The 19,368-nt window shown below is 36.9% G+C and overlaps 1 protein-coding gene across 5 annotated transcripts in view; it reads right to left on the minus strand.

Moving 5' to 3' along the window:
* Window positions 1–3,027: 3,027 nt before the first annotated feature.
* Window positions 3,028–19,368, minus strand: part of Nsun2 (tRNA (cytosine(34)-C(5))-methyltransferase Nsun2) — a 28,557-nt gene continuing 12,216 nt past the window's right edge. For all 5 annotated transcript variants that reach the window (XM_070100764.1, XM_070100762.1, XM_070100763.1 and 2 more), the window contains 9 exons: window positions 18,500–18,734; window positions 17,350–17,479; window positions 17,042–17,219; window positions 12,349–12,503; window positions 8,481–8,634; window positions 7,273–7,494; window positions 6,930–7,007; window positions 5,909–6,059; window positions 3,028–4,094 (listed from right to left, as the gene is read on the minus strand). In XM_070100764.1, coding sequence (XP_069956865.1) covers window positions 3,808–4,094; window positions 5,909–6,059; window positions 6,930–7,007; window positions 7,273–7,494; window positions 8,481–8,634; window positions 12,349–12,503; window positions 17,042–17,219; window positions 17,350–17,479; window positions 18,500–18,734 — 1,590 coding nt within the window. In that variant the 3' untranslated portion in view covers window positions 3,028–3,807. The remainder of the gene's footprint in view (window positions 4,095–5,908; window positions 6,060–6,929; window positions 7,008–7,272; window positions 7,495–8,480; window positions 8,635–12,348; window positions 12,504–17,041; window positions 17,220–17,349; window positions 17,480–18,499; window positions 18,735–19,368) is intronic.

Raw genomic sequence — 19,368 nt, forward strand, 5'->3', positions numbered from 1 at the left:
CTGTCCTGAACTTGGGTGACAAATTTCCCCTTTTCTCCCAGGGACCTTAATTTTTAAAGAATGGAGGGGTAAGCCAGTGGAAGGCCTCAGTTAATAACCAAAAGCTCCAGCTGTGGGTCATCATATGACAATGACCCGTGTCACGAAACACTTGTCTTGTTTCCTGACTAACCTAACCTGTCATTATTATTATAATCAAGGGGGAAGCGCTAAACTCGGAGGATTATACAGCGCCTGGGGGGGGGGATGTGGAAGGCATTCAGGCTTAATTCGGGGAACTGGAACACAGATCCAATTCCCTAAATTAACCTGTCGTCAAATTATTCTACTAGCTGGACATGTTACAGGAGGGACATTATTCATTTTCATTTCTTTGCTCTTTGGATAGTATACATTTTTGGTTTTCTTGAGAAGCTGGGTTGTGGGTGTTCCATCAGCGCTGTGACCTTTGTAGGTTATGATTGTAATTATACATTATAATCAAAAAGAAGCACTAAGCCACAAGGGCTATACAGCGCTGCTGTAATTATATGTACAACTGTAGGTGTCTCTCTGAGGAGCTAGGAAAGGGAGAAGGATCCACCTGATCTGATTGTGATTATTATAATCAAGGGAGAAGCACTAAACCCATAAGATTATACAGCACCTGTGGGGCGGATGTGGAAGGTATTCAGGCTTAATTCATGGAACTGGAGCACAGATCCAATTCCCTAGATCAAGAGCCCCTCACCAGCATCAAGGAACCTCCCTGGAAGGGACAAGATGTGGAAAAAGACGCCTGAAGGTTCACGTATTGTCATGTAGTGCAGCAGATTATCTAGCTTACCCTTTTCTAAACGAGCACAGCATATGGTACGATAAATTTTTGTTGCAAGTTTCATGCCAAGCATATACCTGTGTTTTAAATTTCACAGACGAAAGCAATAGCAGTGTGTCCCAGAATATTTTTGGGGGGTATATTTGAGGTGTGTGACTCGAGGTAGCAGCAGATTTACTAAACAGACCAGGAGTGGAAAATGATCACATGGGGTCAGTGCTTTTTTATTGGTATTATTATTACAGTATTAAGATAACTACTGTAGGATTAACCTGTACATACCATAACTTAAAGGTCTTCTTTCTTTCTTTCAACACACTTGCCGTATCTCACCGAGGCGGAACTTAAAGGTATCCGGACATAAAATTTCCAGAGCATTAACACACATTAAATTATCATATTGGTTTATTACGGCAACCAAAGAATAATTATTAAAATTTTAATCCAAAAGAAATGAGCAACCATTAAGAGCACTGCCACGAAGATGCATAAAAAAATTGGTAAAAGCCTTGGTTTTCCGGCAAAATTAAAAAATGCTAATTTAATACATAGTAAAGCGATAAATGATCTCTCACTCAACAAAACAGTTATAATCAAATAATCAGATGCTAATTAGCCTAGTACTCACACAAATTATCTATAGGCAAAGCACATGAAAAAAGATGTTTACTGCAGTACAAAAAGATTTAACTTTTAAAAGCTATCAGAATGCCATGTGTAAGTGAACCTATCCAGTCCTCAGATGAATGTACAGAGTCGCTTAGTCACTCCAATACCCACATACAGGTCTCCCTCAACATTCGCGAGGATTAGGGGATCAAGAGCCTCGCGAATGTTGAAAAACCGTGAATGTTTGGTGCCCCAATATATTGTAGGGAAATATATTACAATACTGCTTCCTTAACTTGTTGAACCATGAATAATCATAAAATACATGAAAAGTTGTAAATTGTACTAAATATATACATGTTATGCTTTAATAACGTATGTTATTTAATAACATGCATGTTAATAACATGTATGTTATTAAATACCACAGACTCCACCACTGCCTCCACCACTGCGAGTCCCTACTACCCTCCCTCCGACCCCCGCAACTGGCAGCCAGCCCTCCCACCACTCGTGTGGTGAGTTTTGTTTGCTCATTATTTGCTATTAAACTACAGAAAAAATAATGTAAACCCATTAATGACTACATATTGAAATGGCTATTAGGAAAGGTATTAGACGGTGACATCATGTGTTTACTCTTGAACACAGCAAAGAATCGAACATTTCTGCTATTGCTAATAATAACAATAGTAATAATAATAATAATAAATACGATATAATTGAAGAAGGAAATTGTACAAAAATACGAGGGAGTGGTTGACACATCGTCAGTGTGACTGTTTATGCTGGAGTGAACATTAGTCTCCCTGCTCTTCCAAACATTTCACAATAATTCAGCGGTTGAGGCAGTGGTATTTAATAACATATATGTTATAAATAATAATAGTACATATTATTAATAACATGTATTATTATTAACATGTATGTTATTAAATACCATTGCCTCAATCACTGCCTCTACCACTTCAGTCACACTCAATCTACAAGCACCAAACACAATGAATTATTGTGAAATGTTTGGAAGAGCAGGGAGACTAATGTTCACTCCAGCATAAACAGTCACACTGACAATGTGTCAACCACTCCCTCGTATTTTTGTACAATTTCCTTCTTCAATTGTATCATATTTATTATTATTATTATTACTATTGTTATTATTAGCTGTAGCAGAAATGTTTAATTCTTTGCAGTGTTCAAGAGTAAACACATGATGTCACCGTCTAATACCTGTCCGAATAGCCATTCCAATATGCAGTCATGAATGGGTTTACATTATTTATACTGTAGTTTAATAGCAAATAATGAACAAACAAAACACTCGCCACACCGAGTGGTGGGAGGGCTGGCTGCCAGTTGCGGGGGTCGGAGGGAGGGTAGTAGGGACTCGCAGGTGGCGGGATACTTAAATATGATTTGGTGGCTGGGAATTTGGCGGTTGGGAATTCGCAAATGTGTGAAGCCTGTGAATGTTGAGGGAGACCTGTACTATAGCACATAGGAGAAAAAATAAAATTATTGCCTTCATGGCCATTTATTCTATCTTGTGCAGAATAGATGAAGCAGTGTTCTTTACAACAATAATAAGCACATTAATAAAAAATGTGAAAGCCTAAAAAAATAGAAAACATTTCAACAAAAGGTGAATTTATTGACAAACGTTTGACATTAATTACAAACTATTTGTATCTTGTCTTTGTGAGGTTTAACCCTTAAACTGTCCAAACAAATTTATGTTCATATGTGTAGTGCTCCAAAAGTAGATCTACGTTGTTTTACATATTTTCAAATATAACAAAAAAAAAAAAAGTAGATCAAAGTTTTTTTTACACGTTTTCAAATGTAAAAAAAAGATCTACTTTTTTTCAATATTTGAAAGTACGTAAAAAAACGTAGATTTACGTTTGGACAGTTTAAGGGTTAAAATGACCTCATCCACATTTTCACACAGTAACCTTTACATCTATAAGCCATGTGCCAACATTTATACAAATTTTGAATATAATGCACTTCATATCAAATATATTGAGAAGCATCACAAACAGTAGCTATATAAAACAAATTAAACAGTATTTTGTACATAATTTCCGTGTATAAAAATGCAATAGAGAATCCTATGTAAAACGTGCTTCAGAGTTAACTTTTTATAGGCCATGTGCTACATTCATACTATATATAATATAGCCTACTCATGACAAATTGCTTTATCACAACACTCCATGTTTACCTATTACTGTGTCACACACAGGTATATACAATCAATTTGTGTAAATAGTATATATCTGACTTATTTGAATCGAGTCATTTCTTTCCAACTTGCCCTGCCAGATCCATTAAGATCAATGTATATGGTATGTATCATTGAAGTACTGTTAGATTTGTTATACACCTGAACTGTTGTCTTCCATACTTTCTTCATTTTCATTATTGCTTTTAACACTTTCATCTACAACTGATAAATCTGGTTCACTGGAATTCTTGGCTTCTAAGTCCCTTTGCTCAGCAAATTTATTTTTTTCATATTTGGAAGTATCAGCACCCAGCAATCTGAGATAATGAATTCGATCATTTTTTGCCACATACGCACGAACTGATTTGTTACCCTTCCAACCAACCAGTTCAATGGTCACATCATCTCCTTTGTATAGGAAAGCAATTGCACCTGTACCTGTTAAAAAAAAAAAAGACCGTAAATAATAATGCATTTAATTAATATTGCTAATCATTTGGATAAAGAAAAATAGGAAAATAATACTAGGTAAAATTTAGAATGTGAGGGGTTTATCATCTAATTAATGGCTTTGTAAATGTTGTAAAACACTTAAAAACCTCAAAATACATACATGTGAAATATGACATATAGCACTAGGATATTTATCGAGTTGTTTTGCTTAGGGAAGTTTTCCATTTCAATACAGGGATGAAAATAAGCAGGGTTTATACAGGGCGAGTTAAATGTATGCTCAACTCCTTGTGTGTATTTTCTCGTGGCCAAAAGTGTTAAAGGTTTATATTAACATGGGTTAAAGAATTAGTTGAATGAGACCTCTAATTGATATTTTTTTTTATTTTGTTGCACATTCTTACTACAGAAGGGTTCACAATTCTCCATTTAAAGTAGACGCTCACTGGAGGTACAAGTATAATGCTCACAGGTCTGGCAAAATTCTTGAATATACCAGGATTTGCCCATACCACCCAGCATGCTTCTTGAACATGCTGACAAAGTTCCTACTGACTGTCTGCAACTCTTCCATAAATCTTGGCCTTCAAATTGCCCTACAAGTAAAAATCCAGGCTGTTTAAGGCCAGTGACGTAAGTGGCCATGCCACACACAGCAATGGATTAGAAGAGACAGCCCTCTGGCATGGCTGCCTAGGTCACCAATTGAAACCTCCCTGTATTTTTTACATGTGGGGCCATTTGAAGAGATGTGGGCAACTAGCAGGAACCTTGGAAATGTGTTCAGGATGTATGATGGGCAGATACTGGTGTATTCCAATGCACTCACCAGTCCCACGAGCGTAATGCACATGCACATGCGAGGGTGGGTGAAGCAACCTTGGCGCATCTACCATAAACAGACTTGTGAACACTGATGTAGTAAGACCATGTATTAAGTCAAAACATATCCATTAGAGGTCTCATTCAATCACTCCTTAAACTAGCATCTTGGAAAATAAACATTTTTTACCCCATGTTCACATGAACATTTAACCGTTTTAGGCCTGAGATTACACACAAGAAGCTAGTACATACCTTTTTGACTCACCCTGTATACATTTTGCTTATTTTCATCTCTTTACTGAATTGAAAAAGTATAATTCAGAGGGTTGAGGAGGGATTGTTGAAATAGTTTGGCCACTTGTGAGGGAGTAGAGAAGGATAGCATGACAAATAGGATGTATAAATCTGGGATGGAAGGTAGGAATGGTAGGGGTCATTCCAAGAATAGATGGTGGAAGGGGAAAGAAAGCAACTGAATGAATGATGGTGAAAGTTTTCTTCTTTGGATCACCCTGTTCTAGTGGGAGAGAGCCATTGAAGCAAACAAAAAAACTGTACCTACAATTTAAAAGGCATGAAAATATGAAACGCATACTAATTAATGATAATTACACTTCTACTAATGCTATTATATCAAAAATGCTATTATATCAAATTTTCATTGTGTTCAAAATACAAATCTTATGCAAGAAAATATTAACCAATGGCAACTATCTCAAAGATATACACTTCAATGAACAGCTTAAAAATAAACTACCAAATGTATGCATGTAAAAGAATCGCTAAGATAATTAGTTAAAATTTTCTTCAAACTGTCTAAATTCTAAATTCATTGTCTTATTTATGCTCAAGCAGTGTCAAGAATCACAAGCAACAATGAAGGACTGGTAAGACAAAAATTATGTTGACAACACACAAATTTTCATATAGTGTGTTTTCTACAGAAAACAGACACTATATGAAAATTTACTTACAGAGATCTGTGCATTGTTCTTGTGTCTTTGGGTCCAACGTAACAATTTCTGGTGGCATTTCCATATCGTCATTTTGTAGCATGATTACCAAGTCATTTCTTGTCACAGTGATTTTGCGCTGGGTGATAAGAGGCAACAACACTTGGGAACCCTGTTCAATACAGAAAAATAATGTTCATCAATAAAATGACTACACTTTTTTTAATACACTTGCCGTCTCCCACCAAGGCAGAGTGACCCGAAAAAGAAACTCTTTCACAATCATTTACACTATCACTATCTTGCCAGAGGCATGCAAATACAACAGTTTAGATGTCCCTCTAAACAGCAAATATCCCTACCCCTCCTTTAGGGTGCAGGCACTGTACTTCCCACCTCCAAGACTCAAGTCTAGTTAACCATTACATTGCAAATATTGAATATATGAAGGATGGGGGCCATCATGCAAACCACAAGATAAAATGAAAATGTTTATGATAGTTTGCTCTAAGTGCCATGCAAGATTCAAGTTGGGATGTTCCACCGGTCCAAGTTGGGATGCCCTGATGTTTCTGAGCATGCAGTGCCACAGCTTGCATAGACACATTAGAACTACTCGGCACATGAAACACACTGAAGAGTGATTAGTTGCTAGACCTGATGCACAAACACGTGGCAGCTCCCTGTGTGCACCCACATCATGCTTTCTAGACACTGTTGTTAACCACTTCAAACCCAGAATTGTCATATCTAGGCACCTGTGCAAAGACAGTAATTATGTGTGAATGATGGTGAAAGTGGTGAATGGGTGGGAGACGGCCAGCGTGTTGGGGGGAAAAAAATAAGTTATTTCCTTCAAATGCTACTGCATTTACAAAGTACCTTTTCAAGTTTGCTTCATTATGACAGGTTTCCTCTTGGTAATAAAATTCTTTTAGCTCTAGTCTTTTTGAGATTATTCCATCTATATTTTTTGTTTACATTTTTTCTTATAAATATCAGTTTAGAAAACAAATTACAATAAGAAAACAATTTTTCTTACATCCTGAGCTAATCTGAAGTCACAAGGAGCACCTTTATTATCACTTCTCACTAAAACTTTGACACCCGTATTGATAATCTGCAAAGAGAAAAATAAAAGTATAATGTATATTTATTACTTTTCGCTAAATTAAAAAGCTTTTAAAAATATATATCTTATTCAATCCTGTCTTAATTTGGTAACTCTGTAAATAAACATTTTGAATGTAATATCCGATTCTGCTTGACTAATGACTTCTTCATTGAATCAAGTATGAACCAAGTTTAGGTTATGATTTCGATGCACTGCAATAATGGCTTTGTTCACAATGTGAAAATATTACACGCACAAAATTTTCACCCACCTTAATATGATCCTGATTGACGGCAACAATGTCCTTGATAAGACTATTGGTGAAGTAGATATTTCGTTTTTTTCCTTGCTTGGTGCGACTTAAGAAAAGACCTGCATCCACCTCTTTACGAATTCCATAAAAAGAATCTATTCCTGGCCATACAACCTCGTCTGCCTCGAAATAATAATAGGGCTCTTCTCTGAAACCTTGACGGCGCTTCTTTTTTGGTGGCTGTAGATAAAAGGAAATTAAATGAAATACCCAAAATGACCTTATTTAAATCCAAGCACATCAATTATAGTATCTCTAAGAGTGTGTATTAATGGAACCGAGAGGTGTACATGACTACTACTGTATGTGTAAGTAGGCAAGCAGTTTCATGTATAAATGAGATTTAAACAAGGATGTGGAAGTAGTGTTGAGGCATCTGTCAAAAGAAAAGTTATCAGTAGTGGCAAAATAAGGGAAATGTACCCAATTATAACTATGCTTCATATCCAGTGTATGGATATGAAGCATAATTTGAATGTTGGAAGCAGTGGAGAAATTATATTTGAGATGATCAAAGTGTGGTGTAAATATTTTACAGAAAATATGGAGAAGACATTAGAAAATGATGTGTTAGTATGAAAGGTAAAATTTAGAGTGAAGGAGAGGTTATTTACATTGTTTTGTCATTTAGAAACATAGGTGGAAGGGGTGAGGATTTAGCAGGAATGTATTAACATATTAAATAAGAGTGAGCAGAGACTGAGTTTTGGGGATCTGACATAAAAATTCATGTAGAGATTCAGGAAAATCTGTCAGCTGGGCTGCAGAGGTCTGGTGGTGGGTAGTACCCTATCTTGGTAGAAAGCAACTTTTTTTTTTTTTCCAACAAATCGGCCGTCTCCCACCGAGGCAGGGTGACCCAAAAAGAAAATCCCCAAAAAGAAAATACTTTCATCATCATTCAACACTTTCACCTCACTCACATATAATCACTGTTTTTGCAGAGGTGCCCAGAATACAACAGTTTAGAAGTATATACAACTTATGTGGTAAAAAAAAAAAAAAAAAAACACCCAATATTCAGCACATACAACTTTCTAGAGGTCTGGGAATTGTAGTCATTAAGGGTTTGCATGGGTGGAATAAGCTATTACATAAAGCCACATTATATGGAAAAAATATACTAAATCAATAGAAAACAAAAACAATTAAGTGATTATCCCTACTTGTTTAATTCTTTGTGTGTTTGTTGCAGACTGGATCTTCTCTACTTCTTGATCTTTCTCCGTGTAAACCTTTTCACCAGGGAGAGGTTTCACTTTCTCAAGCACTGCTACAAAGAAACCTCCTGTGTCTTGGTGATGAGGCAAGATTCTTACACTAAGGAATAAATATTGAATTCATTTTCTTAATTGTACAATAAACATGGTAAGACAATAATTATAACCACATAATAATTAGGGATTACCACATGTAAGGCTTACTATGTAATAAAGTAACTGGAAACTGAAGATTTCAAGATGAAAAATACAAAGACAATACCGTGACTGGGACAATACAGCCTCTCCTCACTTAGCGACATACTCGTTTATTGACGACTCGGACTTTTGATGGGCTCTCTGACCAGTATACATATTTAAATAATGTATATTAGAGCTGTTTTTCTCTATTCTGTTTATTACAATATACATACAGTACACTACTGTATAAACATTTAAAAATATACTAAAAATGTTATAAATGGTGCAAAGGTGACAGTAAGACAATATCAAACATGGCTGACACAAACCCACTACCATTATAGTATGCTCCTTGTTTAGTGATGAATTCGTTTACCAACGTGGCCTTAGGAACGGATCGCCATCGTCAAGTTAGGAGAGGCCGTACACAAATAACCCGCACACCGGTGGCCTGGTGGCTAAAGCTCTTGCTTCACACATGGAGGGCCTGGGTTCAATTCCCGGCAGGGTGGAAACATTTCCATACACCTGTTGTCATGTTCACCTAGCAGCAAATAGGTACCTGGGTGTTAGTCAACTGGTGAGGGTTGCATCCTGGGGGACAAGATTGAGGACCCCAATGGAAATAAGTTAGACAGTCCTCGATGACACACTGACTTTCTTGGGTTATCCTGGGTGGCTAACCCTCCGGGGTTAAAAATCCGAAGAAAATCTTATCTTATGGCGATGTTTCAGTCCATTTTGGATCATTCAGAAGTCCAAGATGGACCAAAACATGATCATAAGCTTGTCTCTCCCCAATTTGCAAGGTTATTTGTGTATTTTAAGACAAGTCTAAGCAAGAAGTGAATTTATCAGAACAATAGAAAGGGACAAGCCCTTAATGTAGACATTTTGCTCATCCACAGTGAATCCTACCAAACTATTATTGTATTCACAGGAAAAAACTAAAGCCATGTGGGTCATACATGGTTTGATGAATGGAATGGAAATAGGTTTCAGTAGAGGATGAGGAAAGTGGCTCTAGTATCTTGGATGTAGAGCCCTTAACCAACATCAAGGCACCCCTTTCCCAGTGAAGTTTGATATAAAGGCTCTTACTTGTGTATACTGATTTTTTTTCATATCTCTGTTGACAGCAGGAGTGTGCCAAGTATCAATACTGGTGAGGATTGAATAATTCTGATGGTACTGGAATCAGCCTAAAACCAAGTACTGGTGGGTATCTGCCAATCTTGATGTTATTGGTATCAACAAGCACTGGTTAATATTGATTGGTATTGTCCCATCACTAGCTGACAGTCCTTGCCATAGTTAATTTTTTTTTTTCAACAAACCAGCCGTATCCCACCAAGGCAGGGTGGCCCAAAAAGAAAAAAGAAAGTTTCTCTTTTTAAATTTAGTAATTTATACGAGAGAAGGGGTTACTAGCCCCTTGCTCCCGGCATTTTAGTCGCTTCTTACAATATGCATGGCTTACAGAGGAAGAATTCTGTTCCACTTCCCCATGGAGATAAGAGGAAATAAACAAGAACAAGAACTAGAAAAAAAATAGAAGAAAACCCAGAGAGGTGTGTGTATACATACGCTTGTACATGTATGTGTAGTGTGACCTAAGTGTAAGTAGATGTAGCAAAACGTACCTGAAATCTTGCATGTTTATGAGACAGAAAAAAAGGACACCAGCAATCCTACCATCATGTAAAACAATTACAGGCTTTCGTTTTACACTCACTTGGCAGGACGGTAGTACCTCCTTGGACGGTTGCTGTCTACCAACCTACTACCTAGGATAGTTAAATTTATCATAAAATATTAAAAAATTGTAAGGGATATTTGTGTAAACCAAAGAAAATGCTGGACTAGTGAGATTTGTTCATGGGCTATGCTATTAGCAAGTATCCCCTTGAGGGAGATGTTTTGATGTCAGTGAAGGGCTTTTGATCAAATGAACTGAATTTTTCATCCTCTTCCTTGGACTGAACTTGACTGCCTCCCATTCACCACACTGTATGACTCGTATTTGTTTAGTGTTTCCTTTTAAATATAATAATAATTGCCATCCTCTTCCTTTGATCAAACCTAAATACTCCCCATTCCCACACACTGCATGACCCTTACAGGTTTAGCGCTTCTTCCTAGTTAAAATAAATTCTGAGCCAGTAATGACGCGAACATTCCATAGAATACCACCGACCACGTAAGTGGTGTTAATGTTGCAGTTTAAAAACTGTAGTGTAAAGCACCCTTCTGGCAAGACAGTGATGGAGTGAATGATGGTGAAAGTTTTTCTTTTTCGGGCCACCCTGCCTTGGTGGGAATCGGCCGGTGTGATAATAAAAAAAATAAATACCACCGACCACGTAAGTGACCCGGCATTAGAGGGATTTGTTCAGGAAATGTTTACTGTATAAGCTTTTGAAGTGAAATTATATATATATTTTAAGAACATACACCTACCATCCGACTTACGACCGAGTTCGGTTCCGAGAAACGGTCGTAAGTCGAAATGGTCGTAAGTCGAACTTTACTACTGAATATCAACAAAACATTTTTGTAATGACTATTTTATTGTTTTATTTTGGTATTTCATGTTTTCCTTTACTTTTTATGCTGTTAGTACTGTATTTTATACTGTAAGGTTTAGGATAAACACTGTGTACAACACAAATAGTAGTTTAATTCCCAGAAATTTGGCATAAAAAACACGGTTTTAAGTCGAGTGGTCGTAAGTCGAGCAGGTCGTAAGTCAGATGGTAGGTGTATTAGTTTATCTATGGAAGTAAGAAAAAGGGAATGTAGCAGAGTACTGTGGCACCAAAACTTACATGGGCTAAGAACCCTGCAGTGAGAAGGCTAGAGGCAGTGGAGACGCGTTTGAGAGTGATGTGTGGTGTGATTATTATGCAGAGGAATCAGAATGTAGAAATTAAAAGGCAATGTGGTCACCAAAGATATAATTCAGTGGACTGAGGAGTAGTTGAGGTGGTTTATGCATGTAGGAGGGTAGAGGGATATGATGATGATGATGATGGTGGTGTATAAATCTGGGGTGGAAGGTAGGAGTAGTCGTCATTCAGGAATGGCTGGAGGGAAGGGATAAAGGAGCTTTGAGTTTCAGGGGACTGAGCAACCCGCAGGCTTGTGTAAGCACGTACAATAAGAATAGATGAAGGCAAGTGTATTAATGGAAGTACTATTGGAATGTGAGCAAAATAACATTTATGAAGGAATTTGGGGGGAAACCAGCAGATGTGGAGGTGGGAAGGACAGTGCCTGCATTCTAAAGGAGGGGTGGGGACGCTGCAGTCGGAAAGTAATTTGATCTGCGATATCAACACATTTCTGGCTAGACAGCAATTGAATGAAAGATGGCAAATATGCTTCCTTCCTTAGATTACCCTGCCTTGGTGGGAGACAGCCGTGAGGGAAAAAAACACAAGAATACAAGGAATAGAGGAGAACTGAAGCAGGTCTACTGGCACACAGTAAGTCCTTCTCATACTCAACCATTCAGACTCGTATATTTATCTAACCTATTATTTGAGGTATCAAAGATGTTAGCTACAATTACGCTACTAATCAGAAGCTTAAAAAACTAATACATACTGTATATTATTCAGACATTACTTACCATCTACCGAGTTTAAGTTTCTCCCTAATTTCAGGAGATGGTGGGAAAAGATGTTTGTTAAAGAGATTCGTGTTTTTGACAGGTATTTCTTCAACAGACTTGATCATCTCCATTTCCCGATTCATTAATATCCAATCTTCCAGACCCGGCACGAACTGGAACCAAGAATTTTTTATTATCCAAGTCAAATATTTACAGGTCTCCCTCAACATTCACGTTTTCAACTTTCACGGGCTTCACACATTCGTGAATTCCCAACCGCCAAATTCCCAGCCACCAAATTCCCAGCCGCCAAATCATATTTAAGTTTCCCGCCACCTGCGAGTCCCTACTACCCTCCCTCCGACCCCCGCAACTGGCAGCCAGCCCTCCCACCACTCAGTGTGGCGAGTGTTTTGTTTGTTCATTATTTGCTATTAAACTACAGTATAAATAATGTAAACCCATTCATGACTGCATATTGGAATGGCTATTCGGACAGGTATTAGACGGTGACATCATGTGTTTACTCTTGAACACTGCAAAGAATTAAACATTTCTGCTACAGCTAATAACAATAATAGTAGTAATAATAATAATAATAATAATAATAATAATAATAATAATAATAATAATAATAATAATAATAATAATAATAGCAATAATAACATTAATAATAATAATAATAATAATAATTAATAATAATAATAATAATAATAATAATAATAATAATAATAATAATAATAATAATAATAATAATAATAATAATAATAATAATAATAATAATAATAATAATAATAATAATAATAATAATAATAATAATAATAATAATAATAATAATAATAATAATAATAATAATAATAATAATAATAATAATAATAATAATAATAATAATAATAATAATATAATAATAATAATAATAAAAAACATGAAAGGGGGTAAGGCAGCCGGGATTGATGGGATAAAGATAGAAATGTTAAAAGCAGGTGGGGATGTAGTTTTGGAGTGGTTGGTGCAATTATTTAATAAATGTATGGAATAGGGTAAGGTACCTAGGGATTGGCAGAGAGCATGCATAGTTCCTTTGTATAAAGGCAAAGGGGATAAAAGAGAGTGCAAAAATTATAGGGGGATAAGTCTGTTGAGTATACCTGGCAAAGTGTATGGTAGAGTTATTATTGAAAGAATTAAGAGTAAGACGGAGAATAGGATAGCAGATGAACAAGGAGGCTTTAGGAAAGGTAGGGGGTGTGTGGACCAGGTGTTTACAGTGAAGCATATAAGTGAACAGTATTTAGATAAGGCTAAAGAGGTCTTTGTGGCATTTATGGATTTGAAAAAGGCGTATGACAGGGTGGATAGGGGGGCAATGTTGCAGGTGTATGGTGTAGGAGGTAGGTTACTGAATGCAGTAAAGAGTTTTTACGAGGATAGTGAGGCTCAAGTTAGAGTATGTAGGAAAGAGGGAAATTATTTCCCAGTAAAAGTAGGCCTTAGACAAGGATGTGTGATGTCACCGTGGTTGTTTAATATATTTATAGCTGGGGTTGTAAGAGAAGTAAATGCAAGGGTCTTGGCAAGAGGCGTGGAGTTAAAAGATAAAGAATCACACAAAGTGGGAGTTGTCACAGTTGCTCTTTGCTGATGACACTGTGCTCTTGGGAGATTCTGAAGAGAAGTTGCAGAGATTGGTGGATGAATTTGGTAGGGTGTGCAAAAGAAGAAAATTGAAAGTGAATACAGGAAAGAGTAAGGTTATGAGGATAACAAAAAGATTAGGTGATGAAAGATTGGATATCAGATTGGAGGGAGAGAGTATGGAGGAGGTGAATGTATTCAGATATTTGGGAGTGGACGTGTCAGCGGATGGGTCTATGAAAGATGAGGTGAATCATAGAATTGATGAGGGGAAAAGGGTGAGTGGTGCACTTAGGAGTCTGTGGAGACAAAGAACTTTGTCCTTGGAGGCAAAGAGAGGAATGTATGAGAGTATAGTTTTATCAATGCTCTTATATGGGTGTGAAGCATGGGTGATGAATGTTGCAGCGAGGAGAAGGCTGGAGGCAGTGGAGATGTCATGTCTGAGAGCAATGTGTGGTGTGAATATAATGCAGAGAATTCGTAGTTTGGAAGTTAGGAGGTGCGGGATTACCAAAACTGTTGTCCAGAGGGCTGAGGAAGGGTTGTTGAGGTGGTTCGGACATGTGGAGAGAATGGAGCGAAACAGAATAACTTCAAGAGTGTATCAGTCTGTAGTGGAAGGAAGGCGGGGTAGGGGTCGGCCTAGGAAAGGTTGGAGGGAGGGGGTAAAGGAGGTTTTGTGTGCGAGGGGCTTGGACTTCCAGCAGGCATGCGTGAGCGTGTTTGATAGGAGTGAATGGAGACAAATGGTTTTCAATACTTGACGTGCTGTTGGAGTGTGAGCAAAGTAACATTTATGAAGGGGTTCAGGGAAACCGGCAGGCCGGACTTGAGTCCTGGAGATGGGAAGTACAGTGCCTGCACTCTGAAGGAGGGGTGTTAATGTTGCAGTTTAAAAACTGAAGTGTAAAGCACCCTTCTGGCAGGACAGTGATGGAGTGAATGATGGTGAAAGTTTTTCTTTGTCGGGCCACCCTGCCTTGGTGGGAATCGGCCAGTGTGATAAAAAAAGAAAAAAAAAAATAAACATGATATAATTGAAGAAGGAAATTGTACAAAAATACGAGGGAGTGGTTGACACATCGTCAGTGTGACTTTGTTTATGCTGGAGTGAACATTAGTCTCCCTGCTCTTCCAAACATTTCACAATAATTCATTGTGTTTGGTGCTTGTAGATTGAGTGTGACTGGAGTGGTAGAGGCAGTGATTGAGGCAATGGTATTTAATAACATACATGTTAATAATAATACATGTTATTAATAATATGTACTATTATTATTTATAACATATATGTTATTAAATTTCTTCTTCTTATTCTTTTTAGTAATCTTTACAGGAAAAGGGGTTACTAGCCCATTGTTCCCGGCATTTTAGTTGACTTTTACAACACGCATGGCTTACGGAGGAAAGATTCTTATTCCACTTCCCCATGGATATAAAAGGAAAAGTAATAAGACCAAGAACTATTAAGATAAAATTAAAGAAAACTCAGATGAGTGTGTATAAATAAACGTGTACATGTATGTGTAGTGTGACCTAAGTGTAAGTAGAAGTAGCAAGACGTACCTGTAATCTTGCATATTTATGAGACAGACAAAAGACACCAGCAATCCTACCATCATGTAAAACAATTACAGGCTTTCGTTTTACACTCACTTGGCAGGACGGTAGTACCTCCCTGGGTGGTTGCTGTCTACCAACCTACTACCTACTTTTTTACTCTTTTTTTTTTCTCTTTCTTTTTTTTTTTTTTGGGTCACCCTGCCTCGGTGGGAGACGGCCGACTTGTTTAAAAAAAAAAAAAAAAAAAATGTTATTAAATACCACTGCCTCAACCGCTGAATTATTGTGAAATGTTTGGAAGAGCAGGGAGACTAATGTTCACTCCAGCATAAACAAAGTCACACTGACGATGTGTCAACCACTCCCTCGTATTTTTGTACAATTTCCTTCTTCAATTATATCGTATTTATTATATTATTATTATTAGCAATAGCAGAAATGTTCGATTCTTTGCTGTGTTCAAGAGTAAACACATGATGTCACCGTCTAATACCTTTCCTAATAGCCATTCCAATATGCAGTCATGAATGGGTTTACATTATTTATTCTGTAGTTTAATAGCAAATAATGAACAAACAAAACACTCACCACACCGAGTGGTAGGAGGGCTGGCTGCCAGTTGCGGGGATCGGAGGGAGGGTAGTAGGGACTCGCAGTGGTGGAGGAATTGGTGGAGTCTGTGGTATTTAATAACATACATGTTATTAACATACATGTTATTAACATACATGTTATTAACATACATGTTATTAACATACATGTTATTAACATACATGTTATTAAATAACATACGTTATTAAAGCATAACATGTATATATTTAGTACAATTTACGACGTTTTCATGTATTTTATGATTATTCATGGTTCAACAAGTTAAGGAAGCAGTATTGTAATATATTTCCCTACAATATATTGGGGCACCAAACATTCACGGTTTTTCAACATTCGCGAGGCTCTTGATCCCCTAACCCTCGCGAATGTTGAGGGAGACCTGTATATCATTGTTTACAGCAGAGGGTTTTCCCTCTCTCTCATTACCATAATGCAATAATAAGCCCAAGAAAGCTGTAGGTAAATGCTAAAAAATGCTAGATGCGAGTCTGAAATGTAAATAATATGACAATTTTTCTACAAGTGCACGAGATGATTTTCTTTACAATAATAAATAAATTACAATACGTACAATGGAGCTGATTTTCTCTATTCTGTTTATTACAATATACAGTACACTACTGTATAAACATTTAAAAATATACCAGAAATGTTATAAATGGTGCAAAGGTGACATTAAAACAATACCAGAGATAGTTGACACAAACCTACTACCATTTTAGTATGCTCCTCACTTAGCAACGAATTCGTTTACCAACGTGGTCTTAGGAATGGAACTCCATTTTTAAGTGAGGAGAGGCTGTATTGTACATAAAAAAAAAAAAATAACATTTCATAGCAAGAACTTTCAAAATGTCAAAATACTGCAGCATAACAAATTCAATAACACTTTTGTTACCTTAAGTCCAGGTAACTGATCTGACACATTGACCAGCTGAACAGAACCATCTGCCTCAACAAGTAGCCTTTGAATGATAGCCTCATTTTCCAAAGGGTTGAGAGAACAAGTCGAGTATACAAGTCGTCCTCCAACTGTCAGCATCTCCAGCCCTCGACGTGCTATTCTTAGCTGCAAGCTGTCAAGACAATGTGATACACATTTTAACATAGTGTTGGGAGACAATTAAATACCGATACTTGATATTTAAAACCTACTGATATATGCATATTTATATGCTTGTGTGTTATTTCCAGGAAAAAACCTACCCATGAAGATTTGCACCATTCACAGGATTCCACTTGGTCCAAACATCGAAGTTTTTTCGCATGGTACCATCTCCTGAACACGGAACATCGCAAAGAATCCGATCAAATTTAATGGGTCCAACACTTCCATCTGTAATGACCAATATCGTACAGTGAAACAATTTCTAGAAGATTGTTAGTTGCAAAACTTTATAGCAAAGCCATGAATATTAATGTTTTCTGTCTGCATGCAATGAAATGTAATAAACTATATAAATAATGTATTATGGAGAGGGACAGGATAATGAAAAGGGTGCATAATGCTGGAGTGGAAGAAAGGGGTAGGAATTATTCCAGGAACCACTGGAAGGTGTGTGTGTGTGTGTGTGTGTGTGTGTGTGAAGGGTTTCGAGTGCCAGAGGCTTGAGCACTCGGTAGGTTGAGATGAGCATGTTCAATTGGAGTGGAGACAAGTGATTTTTAATGCTTAACATGCTGTTGGGGTATGCACAAAGTAATGTGTATGAAGGGATTCAGGGCAACTAGTTAGATGGACTTGCGTCCTGGATGCGGGAAGAATAGTAGTAGTTACCAAAAATAAGGAAGTCACTAAATAGAAAGTGATGGCTAATGGGACAACAGGTGTACCAGTACTGCTGTACAGCCAAACTCCTAAATCTGTGATGGTCAGGTTCCTTGAACTTCCTGAAAATTCAGAATCCACAAGTGCCACTAAATTCTGTTGTCTGTATAATAAATTTTCCTTCTGATCGCAACTCATTTTTGTGTCAGAAGGCATATCTCTTTAAATATTGCTTTAACTCTCATTAATATTGAAATTCATAAGAATGTTTTTATAGAAAAAAATTAAGAGATTTGAGAGTAGGGAAATCCAGAGAGTACATTCTGAATGAAATCCAGTTGTGCACTAAGCCAAAACAAACTGGGCACTATTAAGAAAAGAAAAAAAAAAACAGAGACCTTTCAGTGAAACAATGGATAAGACAATGGAGGCACACAAATTTCAGAGTTGGACTGTATGCATTATATATCCTTTTAAAGATGCAAGTTTGCAGGAGTACTAATAAAATAAAAGTACACACTGTATAGGCATGTTGTTCCAAGTATTCAGGTTAACCAGTAAAACAAATTTTACATTCAATTTTATTACCTTTACGTGTATGATGAATGTTAGGCATAAAGGCAGCATCATGATTGGTGATAATTATAGCAGGGCTTTGTAGGCGTTTGGCCTGGTGTGTCAGCATATAACAGCGACGATTGTCTGCATCATTGGCGACTACAATTCCTTGAGGTATGGCAGCCGATAACTCATCCTCAGAACTGTGAAGGAACTCAATAAGTTGAGCAGTTTTGCTTCCAGGTGCAGCACACATATCCAAAATCTGTTGGCAAACACAAGCATAAACAAAAAATTTCCTTTGACTTTCAAATACAGGTACAGTACTGAATCTATCTACATTAAATATTCTGTTTCTAATAAAGGTGAACTTTGAACACTTATCTCATCTTTTAAATATAAGAGCAACTAAATTTATCTATATTTATATGTATTTTTTGACACATTGTTATTTAGTGGATTTCAGAAATATTAAGGTCTACTTAAAATAAACACTGATCCTACTTGCCAACCATATATCCCATCAGGTATGGTCAATTAAATAAGTTTTTTCAGGACATCCCAAAGTTAGTGCTACCTACAGGCACTTGTGGTTGAAATGCAATAACAAGTGAATTTATGGCGAGGAATCATTGTAATGAATTTCAGAAAAAATAATAAAGGCTTTCTCAATTAAACATGTACAAAACAACTGCGAGGTGCCCCATTACAGACAAGTGTTGCTGAAACGTAATCAGAAACAATACTTCAGCATGCACTGCAGCGAATTTCAGAAGAAAGTGACATAATTCACAATTTATCTAAAAATTACTTTACAATGAAGCTTGTTAATGACACCATTAACAGATACGATCATGTATCAAGGTACCACTGACATTACAGTAAACTTAATAAGAAAG

The sequence above is a fragment of the Cherax quadricarinatus genome, chromosome 74 (genome assembly GCF_038502225.1).
Source record: "Cherax quadricarinatus isolate ZL_2023a chromosome 74, ASM3850222v1, whole genome shotgun sequence".
Classification (NCBI taxonomy): domain Eukaryota; kingdom Metazoa; phylum Arthropoda; class Malacostraca; order Decapoda; family Parastacidae; genus Cherax; species Cherax quadricarinatus.